We start from the raw sequence: 18,751 nt of genomic DNA on the forward strand, positions 1-18,751 counted from the left end.
CTACAGCCGACATAAAGGAAAAACTTTAAAAAGAATTGAAAATATGAAAGAGATCCAAGAACCATCCTTACAAAGCTTAGCTTGTAATTAATTCACTGTTAAAAAAAAAAAATATCACTGATATCCTTCAAATGCTTGTTGCCTGGTTAAAAAAACAACTAAACAAAAAAACTCCAAGAGAATAGAATCAACCATTCAAAAAAAGTCCATGTCCCAGCTTTAAGGGAGACTTTAATGTCCTCTTCAGTTCTAATTCTTGTTGCTCTTTTCTTTGCCATACAAGCACAAAAAAATCTTTCATTTGAAATTCACATCATACATTTGATTGTTCAAAGAATACGGCAGTGTGTGTAACAGAGAGCACTGGAACTGCTGTTCCATCATTTCACAGGAAAGGAGGCCAGGGCAGTACAATTCAAAACTGCCTCCCTTTCCCAGTGCAACAAAGCACTCCTCATAGGAGTGGGAGGGACATGGTACCAAAGAAAGGACACATGGAGATCCTGCCTTTGATTGTTCTGACACCCTAACTCTCCTTGTGTTCATTTGCATTGTTACTTGTACCCTTTCAAAGATCAGAACCCCTAGGAGTTTTCTGCCTTGCAGTCTTCAAACTTCCGGAGCAACTCCCTGTTTTACTGGTTTAAAAAACAAGTTCCTCAGAAAAGGACTACAAGAGGAATCAGACACAGAAAGAAATTAAGTGACCTGTCGAAGATCACACTGCAAGCTGACAGCAGAACCAGGACTGGAATACAAGTCCCCTCACCTCATGGCCTTCCTTTACTCTCAGGATTGTCCAAGTCCCACCTGCACCAGAAGAGCACTGCATCATCACACTATGCCCAAATGCAGAGGTGCAGCTGAATAGGGCTTTCTTCTCCATCCAGACTGTAGCATTTGTTAAAAGTACTAATTGGTCTAAAACATGAATAACAACCTCAGAACTAAGGAGGACTGGGAGAAGCATGTATTTGCAACTGGCATTAACATCAGACACTGAAATTTTACCATTCCATCTTCAGGAATGTCCTAATTTTTAATCAACTGCCCCCAGAACATTTACTTTTCCACCCCTCACACAAAGACATAAGGAAATATTTTGGGGGTGCTGTGTCTCAAACACTTGGCCAGCATATCAATGCTTTCTGCAAGAGTGGAAAAACAGGCTAGAAATCTCTATTCAGCAAGTTCTTGAAATGTGCATAAGGGAATTAAATATTCAGTTTATTCAGCAAAATAGCAGAGCACATCAAAAGTGTTCCTGGGTAATAGAAGAGAAGATTAAAAAAAGAGAAAACACAGATATACAGTTGCCCATGGTGCCATTTAACCCTTTACTTCTTGTTCCCATACACCACAGACCTGTGGTCAGGATTCAAGCATCTGAACCTTAATTCGGGGCTTTAGGGAGCCTTAATTTGGGGCTTTAGGGAGCCATGGGGCCTCCACACACCTCAGTTCCCACCTTCTAAGAGATGAAAATTATAAACTTCCATCAAGATAAACTCATTACTGACAGCAGGATGTTTCCACATGCTAAAAAAAAAGTCTGTAAAACACAAGATAGGTGCTTTGACAAACAAACGTGACCAAACTGTTATCAAATGTACAGGATGGATTGCTCACAAATACACAGAGCTTGATGTTCATCCAAGCAGATAACTCCTAAAAGCCACTACATGTAGGCTTAAAATCAGAAGCTGAAACCTGGAAGAATTTCCCCAAAAATTCTGTGTGGGTTACCAAAATACAAAGACCAGCAAGAGAACTGTAATTAATTTTTTCAAATCACCTCTACAATTAAGATTTCATTTCTATTATGTGTCATTTGTTTGAAGGACAGGATGGCTACTGCTTTTCTAAATCAGAAATCAACAGTTCTGATTAGGAGTGGATGTCTTTAAATTAATGTCTATGACCTGTTTCTTCTCTGTTACATACATCCATCTGTATATAAAAATGAATAAAATATGTTGACACAATTCTCAAAGAGCATAACTCTACTGACATTCACACTGGAACAGCAACATCTCAGTGACTACAGCAGGACAAACAATTACTCTGTGAGATTTTTGAGGTTAATAAGACTAATAAAACAAAGAACTCTAGAATGTTTTTCTTTTAAGAAACTCCCTTCCTCACAAAGAGAACACCTTCAAAGTACAGTAACTCCAGTAGCATATGGCATTTACATTTTCATCTAAATCTTTAAAAAAGCCCATTATTTTCTTAGATTTTAGAAAAGAACCCTGTTTTATTTCACCACACCAATCATAAATTATTCATTAATTCTGTTTGCTAACTCTGTAACTGAGCCCAGATGTTTCTGCTGGAGTGGCATTCCACAAGAAAAGTTAAATATAGTAAGCTGTGTGGAAGGACCAGACTCTCTCTCTCTCTCTCTCTCTCTCTCCGTCTCTCTCTCTCTCTCTCTCTCCCCCCTCACCAAAGCATGCTCAAATACTACTTGAGAGAAAACAATGAAAACATTATAAAAATATTCTGAATATGTGATTTTGAAATGCCACAGTCTAATCACAAAATTTCATGTAGAAGAGCCCCACACATTCCACTTGGGTGTAACTGAAGTCAGTGCTCCTGTTCCTGGGAAAGGTGCCGGCACATTCACTAATCAGAGTAAAGAGAAAATTTACAAGCAGAGGAAGACTACTTGCCATGCATCATTCACAAATATAAATCAAGACTTAAGTTTTCAATTACAAGTAACACTTCTGAGCCAGCTACCAATGGCAATAACCACGCTGATGAGGAATTGAGAGCATCCTATGGAATTTCTTACAGAATTGACACAGAAACTTACTGGTGGGAATTTTTAATTCCTTTCAGTGCTTCAGAAGAACAATCATTTTACACTAGCAAAGACGATTAATGTTGGCATTTATAATCCAACATTGAGAATACAGATCTGTTGAACAGAATGACAACTACCCACCTTCAGCCACGTGTTCAGCCACTGTTACAATTTCTAGTACTCATCATCAACAATCTTAAGCTAGTTTGGAAATGCCTATTTTAAACTATAAACTGTTCCTGTTAATTACGTAGTTGGAGAAAAAGTAAAACACAGGTTGAACATCACAGAGTCATTTTCTTTGGAATCTGGAGACTATTTTAAGGCCTTCTACTCTTCTTCAGTTGTGAACAATTATCACAAGAGAGATTTTCAAAGGCCATCTAGTCCCTTTGCTCTGCTCCAAGGCAAGATTAAGACCGTTTAAACCAGTATTTGCCTAATCTGTTCTTAAAAATTTCCAGTGCAACAAATTCTGTAACGTGACTTTGCAAATGGAGAGTATTTTGAGGAAGCTGTTATAGACTGGTATGGTAATGGCACCACTGCTTTGCTACCAGGTATCAGCTGCTGTCATCCAAATTTGCCACACTTGCATCTTGTAGCCAAATCCTGTTGTTCTTTAAGCAGTTGTGTCCATAGAAGACTTTACAAAATATATTAAGTCTAAATGTACTGTTAACACAGGGCACCTTCCCATGAGCCAGTAAATATACAAACAAACCTTTGTGTATATATATATATATATGTATATATATACACACACTATTAGCCACCTTAGAACACAATAAAACTCTGTTGGCTATTCCTGAAAACATGAATATATGACTGAAATCATAATTTCACCATGGGAAAGCATACCAGTACTACTTTTAGTCTCGTCAATGTCAAAAAACAATGGAGTGATAGCATAGGTCAACAATCTCAGAGCAATAAATATCTATTTTTTTTCCTAGCTCATGCTGTTAAAATTTTCTTTATTTCTGGTAGCTACTCAAAGTTAGCACAAACAGCTACCACAGTGTTCTACCATGGACAACGACCTCTTCATTTTGCTGCATAGACAAATCTTAAGGACATCTCGCTTCTACTTCAGGGATCGGCTGAAAAGCAGAGAGTGAGAAGAAAACCAGAATAAATTTTATTTAATTTAGTGACCCCAGTAGCAACTTACCACTGAGTCCACCTCTATGAGGAAATGTTTCCTCTCCAACTCCTGCAGAAGAAGTGAGTTACACAATATGAAACCTAGAAACTGGACACAGTTACAGCATGTGTGGGAGATGGAAGGTGACAAAGGATCTGGAGGCTCTCAGAAAATAATGTGTGTAATGTTGACACAGTGGAAATCTGAAATCTTTGCAGAGTGGGGGGCAGGGAGAAGGAGAGAGGGGAGAGGAGTAGAGTGCAGGTGTGAAACACCAAAAGGAGTCAAATCTGAAGAATAGAAACTATATTAGATAGCCTATCTTGAAAAACCATTTTCTAACATATGAGGAGAACATTATAGCAAAAGAGAAAGAACTTTTAATCTCCTTTGCACTTCATTAATTTCTAGAGCACTACTGAGCAAAATTTTTTTTGTGGAGTGAAACCAGAATCAGGTGTATTTTCCTGTTTATGCATAATAACAGAAGCTGCAGGAAAGTTTCAGATTGGACAACTAAATTTGGAAAGTGAAACATAAAATCTGATGCACTTTGCTAGTAAAGTCTTAACTACAGATTATACATAGCTAAATACAATTGTTCAAACTTACTGGTTTTGGATTGTTCTCGTTTAAGTTAAAATCAGGCCCTTATGAAGTTGCCCGTATACCTAAATTTGTGCCTTATTATCCTTCTCCACAGGTACTGTGCTTGAAAAATGGGAATAAAACCTTAAATTAACTGGTAGTCTAACAAAAATTTAGCATGCAGCTCACACTATAATCATAAACAGGCTTATGAGAAAAGGAAGTCACAATTAAGACCTACCTGTTTGCATAACCTGTTACTTAGGCAGAAAAAGAAATGTCACAAGGGAAATTCTTAGTGTTTATTCTGTACTGATTTCTACTACAGTAATCTACAAAAACTTAAACAACCCAAATCTAAAAGGTCTTGAGATTCTCCCACTTTTGGAAGTCTTATCTGGCCTGGTCACCTAATGCACACATACAGACGATTACATTCCAGCAGAATTACGACCAGATGGTGTTTTGCTGTAAGCCTGACTAGCTTTTTTTGGTTTGGGGTTTTTTTTTTTTTGTTTATTTTGGTAGGTTGGTTTTTTTAAGACTTGTTCTCTTGTTCATTTTTTCAAAGACAGATAAGAAACACATTTGACATTTTAAAAAAAGAAATAAGAAAAGAATGTTTACTTTGGTTGTGCTAAGCAGCCAGGTGCTATAATACTGTAAGTTTCATCTGTAGTCTGCAGTGCTGTAAGTTCCACCATGTTAACCATCACATCAGTCTTGTGACCGGGAAGCTTGGGAAGCACAGAAAGTATCTTCTCTGCAAGATTGTCACCATGATGACCAACTGCTCCTGGGGAAAAAACAAACAAACGAACCAATCAAAAACTAGGTGCATAAATAGGAAAAAAACCCAATCAAACACAAGGAATTGAAAACAAAATAATAACCACGTTTTGGGGAGAACAATGCTGGTATTCATAACATCAAGAACCACGCTTACCTTTTCAAAGATATTTTGCTACAAAAGTGAAATTCGTTTCTGGAATGTGTGAAGTTAAAAGCACTTATTTCAGAAGAATTAATTTAAAAAGCACAAACTAGACTTAGTTTTACAGCTGTTAGATATTCACTGATTTTGCACTTAGACATGAAAAACATTTTTCTTTGCCTAAGGAGCTGTTAGATAATATTTGCAATAGTTACTAAAACAAGCAGTCAAACATTTATATATACACTATATGCACACTATACTTTTCTACCTAAACTAATAGTTCTGTGCTTAAATGAAACGTTTGCAAGTTGCATAAATAGCTACCCAGACAGGCTAGCCTGATATTAAAATAAACAATTACCAATGGCATGTCACCATCAAGATCATCACTTCTATATGGACTGAGGGCAGCTCGGGTGAAACAAACATGAAATAACTAAACCAACCCAAGTTAGAGAGTATACATTGTCAATCTGGCCATGTTCCAAGAGAAACTCTGAATTCCAGGCGGTATGTTTTCTCCAATTTTCCTGATTTCAAACACACATGCTTTTTTTTCCGTTCATGAACTCAACACAGGTGCTACAACCAACTTATAAAATGTTAGGACGACTGTGAGCCAAGTTAAAGCAGAAAAACGTGACACACACTACAGATAAAAAAGTCAAGACAGGGGGACCAGAAACCTTATTGCCTTTAGGTCAGAGACAAGTTGAAGGTCTTTGTATTCTGCCACTTAATCTACAGTTCAGCCATCAACACAGGGCTGGACAGCAGTGCTGAGCTTAGTGTTGTTCTGGCTTTAAACAGAAAAACAGGAACTTCTGAAGCACCACTGAGCAGCAGGAGAAAGATCTTTCAGGCTACTGTCCCACTCCATCGAAGTCCATCCGCATGGCACCCCATCTGCTTTTATCTTTTCATAGTTTCCAAAGGCAGAGGAGGTCTGTTACAACAGCTGAAGTAGCTTCGCATGCTCCATAAATTCAAACAAGGCCCTTACATCAAAAACATTTATAACGTCAGATTATTAACTGCTCTTGAATAAGCAGAAGACTGTCTCCAGTGATTCTACAGCAACCAGGTATCCATGCTGTAAAACATGGTTTTCCATGGTTTATCCACTATTGTGAATTGTAGAAGAAGTTGAAAATAGAAGCAAGGATGAAAAAGGAGGAGAAAAATAAAGTCAAACTCTGTGCTGGCAATGCCTTTATCCACGGACGGCAAGAAAGGCACACGTGTTCAGCATGTGGTGGTACCGCAGTGTGGGCACCTAAACGCTCAGCTGGATTACTATTTATGTCACCAAAGACTCAGTGAACAGTCACAGAATGACAACTTTCTTCTCTGCCATCCCCAGCCAGATTTAGATCACTGAAGTACAGATGAAATGAGTTGTGTTGTCTTTGTGACTTCCTAAGCCATCTTGCTCTCTAAAATCCCTACATTCTTCTTACCAGGTCAGTCACTTGTACGCCACACGGCAACACTCACCAAGTTACACAGGGAAAACAAACAGTAACCATCCGAACCTCCACCTCCACATGCTGGAAGCAATGTCTATCTCTCCATACATGCTGCATCCAAGCAACATTTAGCTACATAAGACATTTGGATAAACTAGAAACACCTTGAATGCAAATGAAACCACATTAATTATTAACATTCCTCCTTTCTTCCTGGCATATAGGGAATTCACAGCGTACTCAAGTTGATTCAGTCTCTTTCCCACAACCGATACTCCTCGGTAGTAAAATAAATTTTTAATCAACAAATAAATCAAAAAACATCTCCTGGAGGTTTTAAAAATCACTGTCACCCCTGACCAAATACACCAATTAATCAAGACTGAAAAGACAGTCAAAACCCAAAAGATCAGGACAAGAAATCACAGGGAGTCACTTTCCAATTGCACTGTGACTTCAGCAGGGTGCATGGGACTGGTTTCTATCCTCTCTGCTCATCACTTCAGAGGACAGCCACTCAGCAGCTTCTCATGACCACCAGCACTCAAGGCAAGCGATGCTTTTTAATGCTGACAATGTGCAAACAGATCAGGCATTAAAGTGACATGGAGAAGTTATCTGACCACTGCAAAATAGGATTCTTCATGACAGGCAACATCAGCCTTCAGGATACAGGAAATCTTGTGTATCATGCTGTTCTAATTTCACTTTTTCTTCTCATTAGGAGTTACAAACTGAAATATGTGACATTTCAGATAAGTTGTAGCTGGCACAATTGGCAAAGTTGACCAACCGATTCTATAACAGCAGCCAGGAACTCATTAACTGCACTCACTGCTTCCCCCAGAAAGGCATCACTGACAGGAATACTAGAAAATATTTTCCTAAGCTCATTATGAGCCCCATGTCATACCACTGGTGCTCCAATTCTTATGTTCTCATACTAGCTCTACTGACTGGTTCAAAACCAAACCAAACCAAAAAAATAGCACATTTAAGGAACAACTGCATACCACATAAGCAACATGAGAGCTTGGGCAATGGGAAGACTCTAAAGTCAGTTGATAAACATGAGGAGTTTGATTTAGAAAGCAGTTCTGCTACAAAGGCGTTGCTCATTAGCTAACAACTAATGCAGTTAATTTCTACTGGGGGCTTTTCCTTCAAAGAAAGTTTCAATACAGTGTGCACTGTAACAGTATGCAAGGCATATCTTGGCCTACTATCAAGCTTTTTTAACGTCTGCTGTTCTACCTGCTTTACAGACTAGTTCAGGATGGGTAATTACGGAAAGATACACGGACTAACCCATCCCAGTTTTCATGATGTTTCAACACTGTACACTCACCCAATGCTTTTCTGAATAAGATCATCACTAGGAAGATTTTACAATAAAGAAGTCTAGTGTGACAATTCCTCTGATGCAACTTTCTTAAGCAATACATCACCTCTGTGAGAATAGTTTAAAATATCAGAAGGCAGAAATGCTCACACCTATTGCCTTGAAAGAAGATAGATATTTGAGACTCCAGTTCCTTATCAATGTTTTGACATATTCTTTAATCCAGTGTTAGTTTAAGATGACTTTACTAACCAGTGCTGGAAAGCAGTCTGTATGTTCCCAGGAACCATTGTGCAGCATTAAAGGCAAACTAGAGCACCCTTCTACCTTGCCAAAAGACAGATTCTACATTCTCCTTCATACACATGAAAGAACATCAAAGTAGTCATTACCCGTCCCACTATGCTGACTACTGAATCTTACAACAATCAATAAAAAAGCACCCCAACTCCTCCCTCCTCCAAAAATACAATTTGCGGTCCAGCAGTAGGAGCACAGAAGTCTGCAACCAAGCACAGCAGCATCAGAGTACTGCCATAAAAATATGATAGCTTCCCCATCCCTCACAGACAGGTATTGCAACATATGTAAAGAGTAGCAAGTTTGGAGATAAAAAACACTTAAGCATCTGTTCAAGGTTTGTGTAATTTTTAGGTGTCCTGCACTGACCTAGTCATCTGCAGTTTTCTTTAAACAGGGAAAACTCATTCCATTCATTTGCTTATCTGTGTAAAGCCTCTATAACAAGTTGGAGATCTTAAGCATTTAGAAACCTGTTATAAAAATTTGTGTGCCTATTCTATGATAGCCAAATCTTTACAAACCATGCCACAGCAAAGGCTGTACTCGGACCTGCAGTACTGAGTGTCCACACTACTTTCACCTGCCATTACTCTTCATACCTGCAGTCTCAACCTCAAGTAACCATAATAACTTAAGCATCAGTTGCCTTCTGTGTCAGAGCCCCAGCCTAGTTTAAAAAAAGGGGACTACTGTACTCCACAGGTCTCAGTATTTATGTTTCCAAAGCCTTCGCTTGAATGGTAAAGAAGAAAAAAACCATGGGTTTGTTTTCTCTAGAAAGACTTTAGTGTCAATCCACCAGTGCATCAACCTGGAAGATGCTGCAAACAAAAAGAGCATGAGTAAAGCACTCCACATTAAGAACATGACAAATATAATGAAAGAAACAGACAATTAAAAACAATTTCGAACAAAAATAATCAGAGATTAGTCAGAACCAGACTTTACCAGAAAAGCACATTAGGCTTCACTGTCATCCTCCACTATGAATGGGATCATGCAGTAGAATGATTAAAGCACCTTCTTGTCACTGTGGCTGCTCCCAGGAACTGAAAGGAAATGGTACCTGCACTTCACTCATGAGCCTGAATTGTGCTTCTTGTATCTGTTAAAACACTGACAACATCACAACCAGTGCAGGGGAGTGACGCGAAGAAGATGCCTGGCTGACAGTGAGGGAGATGATACAGAAAGTTAAACACAAGTTGGTTGTGGAGAAACATGCCTGTGACTTTGACAGACACATGCAAAAGTGCTAAAGATAATAAAAGTGCTGCTGGTGACAGCACAGAAACATCCAACTTCAAGAACACCTATACAAAAGTCATTATTCAAAACTATACAATAACTGCACAGGCACCCCCTGCAATTCATTATTCTCTGTCTTTTGCTCACTGTATTGGATTTCAGAATCACCTGCACATACCAGTGGGTGAGACCCTGTGCTTACAACAGGCCACATTCCAAATGCTGCAAACCTCAAAGAGACTGGAAAGAGAAATGTGTCAAGCTGTTCTGAACACCAATATCTGAAAGATACCAATGAGCTTAACAAATGAAAACAGAAACCTGGAATGCTGCAAAAACTACTTCATAAGAGGTGTGAATGCTGGCAAGGTGGTAACTAAAAAACGTGGAATGAGCGTGGAGCTACAATATGGTACCACAATGCAAATCTTTAGGGGTGCAAATATTAAGAAGATAAAAAACCAGGAATTAAAGTGCCAAAGTTAGCCCTGACTTTAATGAGTGTCACTTATCACGGTGCCCTTCTAGCTGGAAGGATTTATTGTGCTTTTTAAAGCAAAAGTAGTGGACTTTAAAATAATAAGTAGGCAAACAAAAGCTGCACTACACATGCATATGGATCAGGGACACCAATAACAAAGTTTTATACACTCAGAATTCAAGAAGTGAGCACAAAGTACTAAACATGCAATCTCCCCAGAGCATAAAAACACATGTCCCACCTTCTGGGGAACAGAATCTTCACCCAGAAGATTCTACACTGCAGGGGTGGGCAGTATCCCTGCCATCCCCAGTTGAAGCCATGCCCTTTCAGTGAGGGCAGCAAAGGTCATAAAAATAAATTCCCTGTTAGAGCTCAGCTGAATGTTATACCACACAGGACAAAAATGAGAATTAATTATCTTAATTCTGTATTTTCCTCTCTACTCAGTAAATACAGCATACATAAGCAATGTTGAACATAAACAAATATATTATAAAAAGTATTCAAGAGAGCTCAATCCAAATTTTAGGGTAATCACTCAGAAGAGATTCTTTGCTTCATGGAACCTAGAAAGCTAACCCAGTCAGTCAGATACCTTCTCATTTTTTTGATAGAAAAATGTGCCATGTTATATGTGACTATGTTTTTTTTAATAATCGTCACAATAACATAGTTTCTTGACACTGGCACCAGAGGTTCTTTACCAAAATGTACTTAATACTTTTTTAGTATGTTCTTTAAAACAGAAAGTTATTAATATTTAAGTAACAGTGTTTTCCCTTAGTTCAGTAGTTTTGCAATTGCAGCACCAGAAAAAGCATTTTTGAGATATTTTGATTTGTGTTATTAGAAATCTATTGATATTATTGAAACTTATTTGTTATTCTACTTTAACATCTTATTTGCTCTAGATAGGAATGGAACGTGAGCCAAAAATCAGACATCTGTTATTGCAACTCCTTTACACATCATCTAGAGATACCTAAAGCTGTATTCTATCCAGGTCTTTGTGTTAGAAAATACTGATAGACTGAATAGACTTCTGATAGTGATTCAAAGTCAAATACTTCTTCAAAGCAGCAGCCTTAATCAGAAAAGTACTACTTAATCAGAAAGTAGTCCAGCACCTACTCCTAATGAACTTCCAAGTTTCCGTGGAAGTTCTTGGAATACGAAAAGCATTCTCATAATTCATGGATACATAACCATTGCTCATTTCTGCAGCCCACATGTTGGACAAGATTCAGGTATAAATAAGACACTCACAAATCAAATCCAAAATCTTGCATCTTTATAGAGGGAAGATTTAAAAAGTTGTTTGAAATGAGCTCCAAATGAGAAAGTCTACCTCAAAGGCTTCCATCTGCACCAAGCTGTTATTTGACAAGCAAAATTACTTATTTTTACACTGCTGACTGTAAATACATATCATTGCTTGAAAAAAAGATCCAGTGGCCCAGCTGCCAATACCAAGCCGTAAATTTGCAGATAGGAAGCTTCCGCCTTTACAAAGTGTAAGGCTGAAACTCAACAGACTCATTCACCTGAAGGCCAAGAAGTGGAATCAGAGGTAGGGGGCCAGGAAAGTCAGTATATAAAAAGCTGAATATGCCTAAGAAAAATAGGGTCTCAGGTACAACTTAATTCTGCCATTTCCCATTTCTTTAAAACTGATTTCACAGTTTAAATGCTGGAGGGGGGTTGTATATTTTTTACTGTACAGTTTTTAGCAAACCGTGAAACAAATCTCATTGTGTGGCACTAAATTCAGGTCCATATAGCGCTTTACATCTGAAACGCACTAAATTTTTCTTCCTTCCGTTTGCACTGTACTTGATGGCAAGAGTATCACGTCCAAAGCATAGGAAGATTTCAGTGAAACTGCCAGCAAATTCTGGAGACATTTGTTGGTAACAAAAGAATGGTTGCATGAAGGGATCTCAATTTCAGTTACAGGTACTGAGAAGAACAGAATCCTAAAAAGCTAAATCCTATAATTTCTCATCCTTACTCCAAGAGCTTTGCTGTTCCCCCTCCAAAGCTGCACCACCACAGCCCCACTGTTATCGCCCAAAAACCTTCTCCTACTGAAGTACTATATTCCACACTTCCTTTCCCAGGTTTAAGCTGGTACCAATTATCTCTCTTCATGCCTCCTTGTTATGCAGCTCCCTATCATCCCACATCTGGTTCTTCTTCTTGTTTTTAATTCTTCTCACAACTCGATTGCATAAATCCTTGCCTAGTTCCCACCCCAAACAGGCACTCTTCTCAGTTTCCTTTCAAGGCTCCTCATTCAAGTGCACTCTCCTGCAGCCTTCAAAGCAATCTTCTAAACCTCAGCACAGCACTAACTGCTCAGATCCATAGCTGCTCTTGAGCACATTGTTGACAGCTATGAACCCCACAGCAGTGCAAGGAGACACACAGGTAGAATTATGGGAGAAAAAAAAGACAGAAGAAAATTCAGAAAGAGATGAGCTGCAGGTTCAACATTGTACCAAGCATTTGCTATGGGACATGTGGTGGCAAAAAACTGTGACCTGAATTACTGACTACAGGTAACATAAACAGAACCAGGCCCACACACTGCGTGTGTCAGCAAGAGTTAAGTATGATGGGATAGTGAATGTAGTCACTCCTGTACCAATACACACACAGACAGGGACACATCCAGGCAAACAGATATAGCTACAGGTATACAGAGATGTATATCTGCTTGGACAGGTATAATGCTACGAGTGACACGCGGATACACTAGGAAATGCTTCACAGCAATCCATAAGGCTGCATCTGAAACATGCAGACCATTTCCTTCACTCCTTGGGGTGACACAAAGGCACAGTTAAGGTCTCTAGTTTGCAGCAAAGTGGAAGTGCCAGAAACAAACAGGTTTCCAGCAGAGCCTTCTGCTTCACTCTTGGTTTTCATGACCCACTGGGGTGCAAGGATGTGCAAGCAACCACCGTGGCCATGGTGTCAAACGTGTTCCCAGGCCACCAAAACAATCTGACACCCTCCTGGTGTGGTGCGTGTGGGCCTGCAGGGATGACAGGTACCAACCCAGCAGTGGATATCTTACCAGTGAGGTCCAACGTCCTGTCCACAAAGACGACAGAGGCCTTGTTGGTGGCCGTCCTCCTCCTGTTCCTGGCTGGGGCGTAGCCTGCCAGCTCAGTGGCGACGATCCTGCTGAGGGCCCCCACGGCGAAGCTCTCCTCTCGCAGGCCCAGGGCGGAGAACAGAGCGTCCAGGTCGCCCACCAGGGCCCGCACGGCCGCCCGCAACTCGGCGGGCAGCGCACCCAGCCCGACCTCCGCGGGGCCGGGGCCACCAGGGCCCGGCAGCGGCGGGAGAAGCGCCGCCAGGGCGGGCAGCAGGCAAAGCTCCGCCGAGACGGGCGCCAGGAGCGGCGGGCCCCGCAGCACGACCTCAGCGTGGCCCCCCTCGCCCATCCAGCGCCGCAAGGTCTCCTCCAGCTCGGCCGGCCCGTCGCCCTCCGCCTCGCCGCCGCACACCAGCACGCAGTGCCGCACGGCGCCCTGCCCCAGCACGGTGCGCACCGCGGCCGCCGCGCCGCCCCGCAGCGCCCCGCTCAGCACGAACACGACGCGGGCCGCGCCAGCCGCCACCGCCGCCTCCGCGGACAGAGCCCCGACAGCCAGCGCCCCGGCCGCCAGCAGCTCGCCTGCCCCGCCGCCCCAGTGCAGCGCCTCGGCGGCCGCCGCGTCCAGCAGGACGGCGGCGCGGTGCGCCCGAGCCAGCGCGGGCTCCCAGGCCCGGCGGCTCAGGCGCCACAGCAGCTCCGACCCCGCCATGGCCGTGACAGCACAACACGCCCCACGTGCCCGGCGCGCCGCGGGCGCCGCGCGATGACGCAGCGAGCGCGGGTTGGCTGAGGGCGGGGCCGGCCCCGCCCACGGCCGGGTCGTGCGGGGGCTGTGGGCAAGGCCGGAGGTCTTCGGGGTCCGGTCTTTGCTACGCCGCGAAAACAACCGCCTTGCTGGCATTTACAACACTGGAAGGGTGAAACTTTCATTACTGTTCCCTGTCACGGGATTCCGTATTTCTTGCTGGTGTTAACAAATGCACTGGTTGAGGTACTGACGAGGAGTGTTCTCTTTCAAGAAGTGCAACTTTTATGATATACAGTTGGAGACATGTGACAAACTAGTTTAATTCCTTTTTTCCTTTTAAAAGCCCTTTATCTCAAAAGCAGTTTCAAAGCTAACTATCAAAAACGGCATAACAAGGACCCACAGTTTCTTCTCCCCAGAAAACTGAAGGCTCGGTTCCAAACTTGTGTTCTACACGGTATTTCACTTGGGCAACCTCCTTAGTACAGAGTGAGGACGATACCTCTGACACAGTAGGATTATCAGCATTAACAAAAAGATAAAATACTTAATTAGTTCATCCTCCCCATCTTAACTGGTCTTCTTAGGTCTCCCACAGGTTCAGCTGGTTTCAGAACACTGAAAAACACGAGTAATGCAGAACCACCAGATTTCCAGTAACTAAATCACATCCTTTCCTTCCACTGTGCTCCATGCACATTCCTACGCAGATGCATTCTTACCTCCTCTCTCTCCGTGCTGTTCTAACCCCAACCTATTATTTTAACTTTAAGGTATATAACTTCATGATGCCAGAAAAATATGTAAGTTAATAGCCTTCTTGACTATTTTGATTCGAAAAATGAATGCCAAGAAGGGATGGTTAACCACTGGGCCCCTAAGCTTATACACAAGTAGAATTATCCTCCTCTCATATTGAATTACTTCAGAGATTATGTATCTCTGAGTTTTTGCTGTATGGTTGAGTGCCATAGACAAAATCTATATATATTATGGCTTTCCCTACTATTTTAAAAGGTTTTTTTAGCTTTATAATGTTTAAAAAGTTGTTTTTAATCTCTTCTTAAAGGTTGACGGGTTTTTTTGAGACATATTGTCAAAACATCAGATGCTTTTTTAAGAAAGCAAATAGCTTTTTACTTTATAAATACAATGTTGATTGCATCTAGTTTTGCATATGCCAATGTTGAAAAAAGGCTTACTATCCAGAAGACAAAATGAGGTTAATCAGTTTAAAGCATAGTGGTTAAATTACAAAATAAAATGATCCAGTAATTATGAAATTTTGAAAATTATTAAATAAATTATCTGTGTTTATTTTATTACATTTATTATGTTTAGTATTTATTACAGCTTATTTTATCCCATGTGCAAATTTACAACTATTGTGTTAGAAAAAGAACTGCATTAAAAGTTTCCCATAAACTTCATATCTTTTTGTGGGTTTCTGGAGTGTAACCTGTGAGTTAATATGTTTATGCAGCTTGCAAAGATGTATTCTTTTATCTTCAGCTTTCAGCTACTCAGGGCCCTAGGAGAAGCAGTTTCTACAGGCCACAACTGCTGCTCTCCCTCTGTGAAGCAGCAAGGAGAAACACCAAGGTCCCTTCCACAGGCTGGGACTGGTGGGAGTTGTTACTTTTGAGGGCAGAAGTTAAAAAGCCACATAGGCCAACAGCCCTCTGCCCTTTGAAACAAAGCAGGAAACAGATTCTGAGCACCCTCTCTCCAACCAGAGCCAGAGGTGAGTAAAGATCTTCCCAGGGAGCAGTAGAAGGCTGGCAACTACTTTTGAGACTTAGCCTGCTTGGGTCAGATTTCAATATTGAAGCTGCACAAGCTGTTCAAGGTGGATTTTTACATCACTACTAGCTCAGTGTGATTTCTATTTGAAGGTTTCTGTGAGGAAAACTGCTTTGAGGATCTCCACCAATGTATTTTAAGAGATTTTACATTCTACACATACTCCTGGTTTCTATTTGTGGTATTTTTCACAAATGTGATTTTCTTTCTTCTTCCTTGTGTCTGCAATCAAAGGAAACTATTCGAGTTCTTCCGTGTCATTTAATGTCAGCCAGAAGTGTATTAAATGACCAAGTAAACAAAACGGGAATGAAAATTCAGACACTGATGTCTAATAGTAAGTACTATAATACAGATTTGTCTTATGAGAAACAACTGTCTAGAAATGTTTTGGGTGAAAAATGCCTTTGCACTACTGTATGTATAAAAAATGAGATTGCATGATGAAAACATACCCAGTTACACCACATAATCTGTACCTGTACATGATACCCAAACATTTAATTTTATATGAAAAACATTTTGAGATGGTTGGTTGTTCATCTGAACTCCAGTGAAATGTCATGAAACTTTTGAACAAGCTTTTCTATGCAGGCAATTCGAATAAGCTTCCCCCACCGAGAGCTGTGATGTGTTTATATTACAGTCAAACCCTCTAGTCTGACTTCTCACAAGCTGACCTGCTGTGAAAAACGGGCTCCCTGTTTGAGTTTTCACAAACATCCTAAAATGCCAGAAGCTCCATTTGTACCCACAACTGGTCAAAACTTGTTTTGACAGTTGTTGGTACTTACATTTTCTAATGAATCGTGCACTTGTTGTTTAGCATTCACGGATGTAAAGTGAGAAAATCATCACGAAAAATGGCTTGCCACTTCCATTGCTTTTAAAACTGAGCAATTTCTTCATGAAATGCATAGAAACACTCTAGAATGCTCAAAGCACACTACGAACGCTAAACTGTTACTGGAGCTAAAAATAAAATCAAGAAATTTGTGGAGAAAAAAAAAATCTCCAAAGAGTTGTTAAAGCTAAAGTACTACGTCCAGCTGGGAGAGTCCCTTGAAAAGCTGAGAGCTAGGACAGCACTAGTAGAAGCAGGAGCGTGTTTACCCCGTGGTTACGCTCCCCCAGCAGCTGCCATCAGCCGCCAGTAGAAGCACGGCACGTGTGTTCAGCCCAGTCCTGCTTCTGGAGATAGGCAAGGATGTTCTCGAGGAGGAGGTCGCCACGCTGCCCGTGATCCCTGCTGAGGGCACGGACGGGCGTTTAGGGATGCAGGAGAGCACAGGGCAGCGAAAGGCAGGGAAGGCGGCTGTCGCAGGCACACCACGCCTCGGGAGGGTGGCGAAGGCGCAGCTGAGGTGAGTCCGGCAGCAGACAGAGCGGGCCGGGCCGGCCCGGCGGGGCGGGCAGTGCCGGGGCCGGGCCGGCCGGGCCGCCCCCCGCAGCCCGTGCCCGGGGCGCCGCGGGGCCGGGCCGGGCCCGCTTCCTGTGCGTGTCACTCACGCGGCGGGGGAGGGGAAGCGCCAGGCGGCGGCGGCGGTTCCTCCGCGAGCGGCGGCGTTGGGCATTCGCAGCCGCCCGTCCGAGCGCCGCCCTCCCGCGGCCCGAGCCGACCAGAGAGTCCCGGGGCGGCGCGGCGGGGCCGCCCGGCGGCGGCGGGCGCTGCCCGGGCCGGGCCCGCGCGTCCCGCGGGAGGCGGCCATGTCTACCGGCGAGGCGGAGCGGCTGTCGGCGGACGCCGACGGGGCCGCGGGGGACGAGGAGGAGGAGTGGCTCTATGGCGGTACGGACCTTCCCCGACCCCCGTGCCCAGCCCGCCTCCCCCGCGGGCCGTCTCGGCGCGGCCGCGGCGGGGGGGCCGTGCGGGGGTGCGCAGGCCGCGGCGTGCGCCGCCTCGCCGGGCCGCTGAGCAGTGTCCCCCCGTCTCGCCGCCCCCGTGGCTGCTCAGTCCTCCCGGCCAGCTCTCCTCCCGGCCAGCCCCCCCGGCGGCCGCGGCTCCCGGCCTCCTGCCCTGCCCGGTGTCCGGGGCGCTGCCAGTGCCGCGACCGCTCCGGCCGGGCCGCGCAGGCCGAGGCGCGCTGGGCCTGGGCGAGGGGGCCCCGCGTGCCGCCCGCGCCTCACACGCACCCCCAGGGCGGCCTCCCGTCCCCTCGCTGGCCCCTGGCCGGGGTCCCGGCGTTGCAGTACTGAAACAGCCTTAGCCTTTTATACTAAACTTTTTTAGAACTTTAGGGACTTTCTGTACGTTCAAATGGTGATGAAACCTGTAAACTAAGCCTTGCCTATGTGGTGGACCTGTCGGTGTAGAGCACTCTGAGGGCTCCGGGGTCTGCTCGACTAATTGCACAACTGAAACGTTAAGAACACGTCTTGAGTAGTAATCTGAAGAGTTACCCAATCTGCATAGCAAGATATCTGTCATGGTTGATATTCAGGTGATTTTATTCTTAAATAGTGTGTTTCTTTTCTCTTATGGTAGATGAAAATGAAGCAGAGAAAGCAGAGGAAGAAAAATCTAGGTGAGTATCTTGGCAACTGGAAGCCCTGCAGCATGGCTGCGCAGAAATTGTGTTCTTTACATTCTTCTTCCCAGCTGCTTGAAAGTTGGTGGCGCCTGACCATGCTCTGATGTCTTTGAAAATGTCCTTAAGATAGTGTGTTGGACTTGGCTTTTCTGTGAAATTAGGTCACTAGACTATGAAAGTTATTTTAAGTTTTAACTGTATGGAGACAGTAACCCCTCATAAAATGT

At 43.0% G+C, this 18,751-nt stretch overlaps 2 protein-coding genes across 5 annotated transcripts in view; one reads left to right on the plus strand and one right to left on the minus strand.

Annotated features, from left to right (window-relative positions):
- Positions 1-14,151, minus strand: part of SCFD2 (sec1 family domain containing 2) — a 190,987-nt gene extending 176,836 nt beyond the window's left edge. Inside the window, exons 1-2 of the mRNA XM_027735944.2 lie at positions 13,416-14,151; positions 5,178-5,346 (exon numbers count right to left, since the gene is read on the minus strand). Coding sequence (XP_027591745.2) covers positions 5,178-5,346; positions 13,416-14,151 — 905 coding nt within the window. The remainder of the gene's footprint in view (positions 1-5,177; positions 5,347-13,415) is intronic.
- A 3,342-nt stretch (positions 14,152-17,493) lies between these two features.
- Positions 17,494-18,751, plus strand: part of FIP1L1 (factor interacting with PAPOLA and CPSF1) — a 41,878-nt gene continuing 40,620 nt past the window's right edge. For 2 of the 4 annotated variants that reach the window (XM_027735927.2, XM_027735928.2), the window contains exons 1-2: positions 17,494-17,782; positions 18,479-18,518. In XM_027735927.2, coding sequence (XP_027591728.1) covers positions 17,701-17,782; positions 18,479-18,518 — 122 coding nt within the window. In that variant the 5' untranslated portion in view covers positions 17,494-17,700. The remainder of the gene's footprint in view (positions 17,783-18,478; positions 18,519-18,751) is intronic. The other 2 variants (XM_027735929.2, XM_027735930.2) reach the window with 1 other exon arrangement.

This window comes from Pipra filicauda, unplaced genomic scaffold (assembly GCF_003945595.2).
Source record: "Pipra filicauda isolate LSUMZ 115617 unplaced genomic scaffold, ASM394559v2 scaffold116_size3395265_pilon, whole genome shotgun sequence".
Classification (NCBI taxonomy): Eukaryota; Metazoa; Chordata; class Aves; order Passeriformes; family Pipridae; genus Pipra; species Pipra filicauda.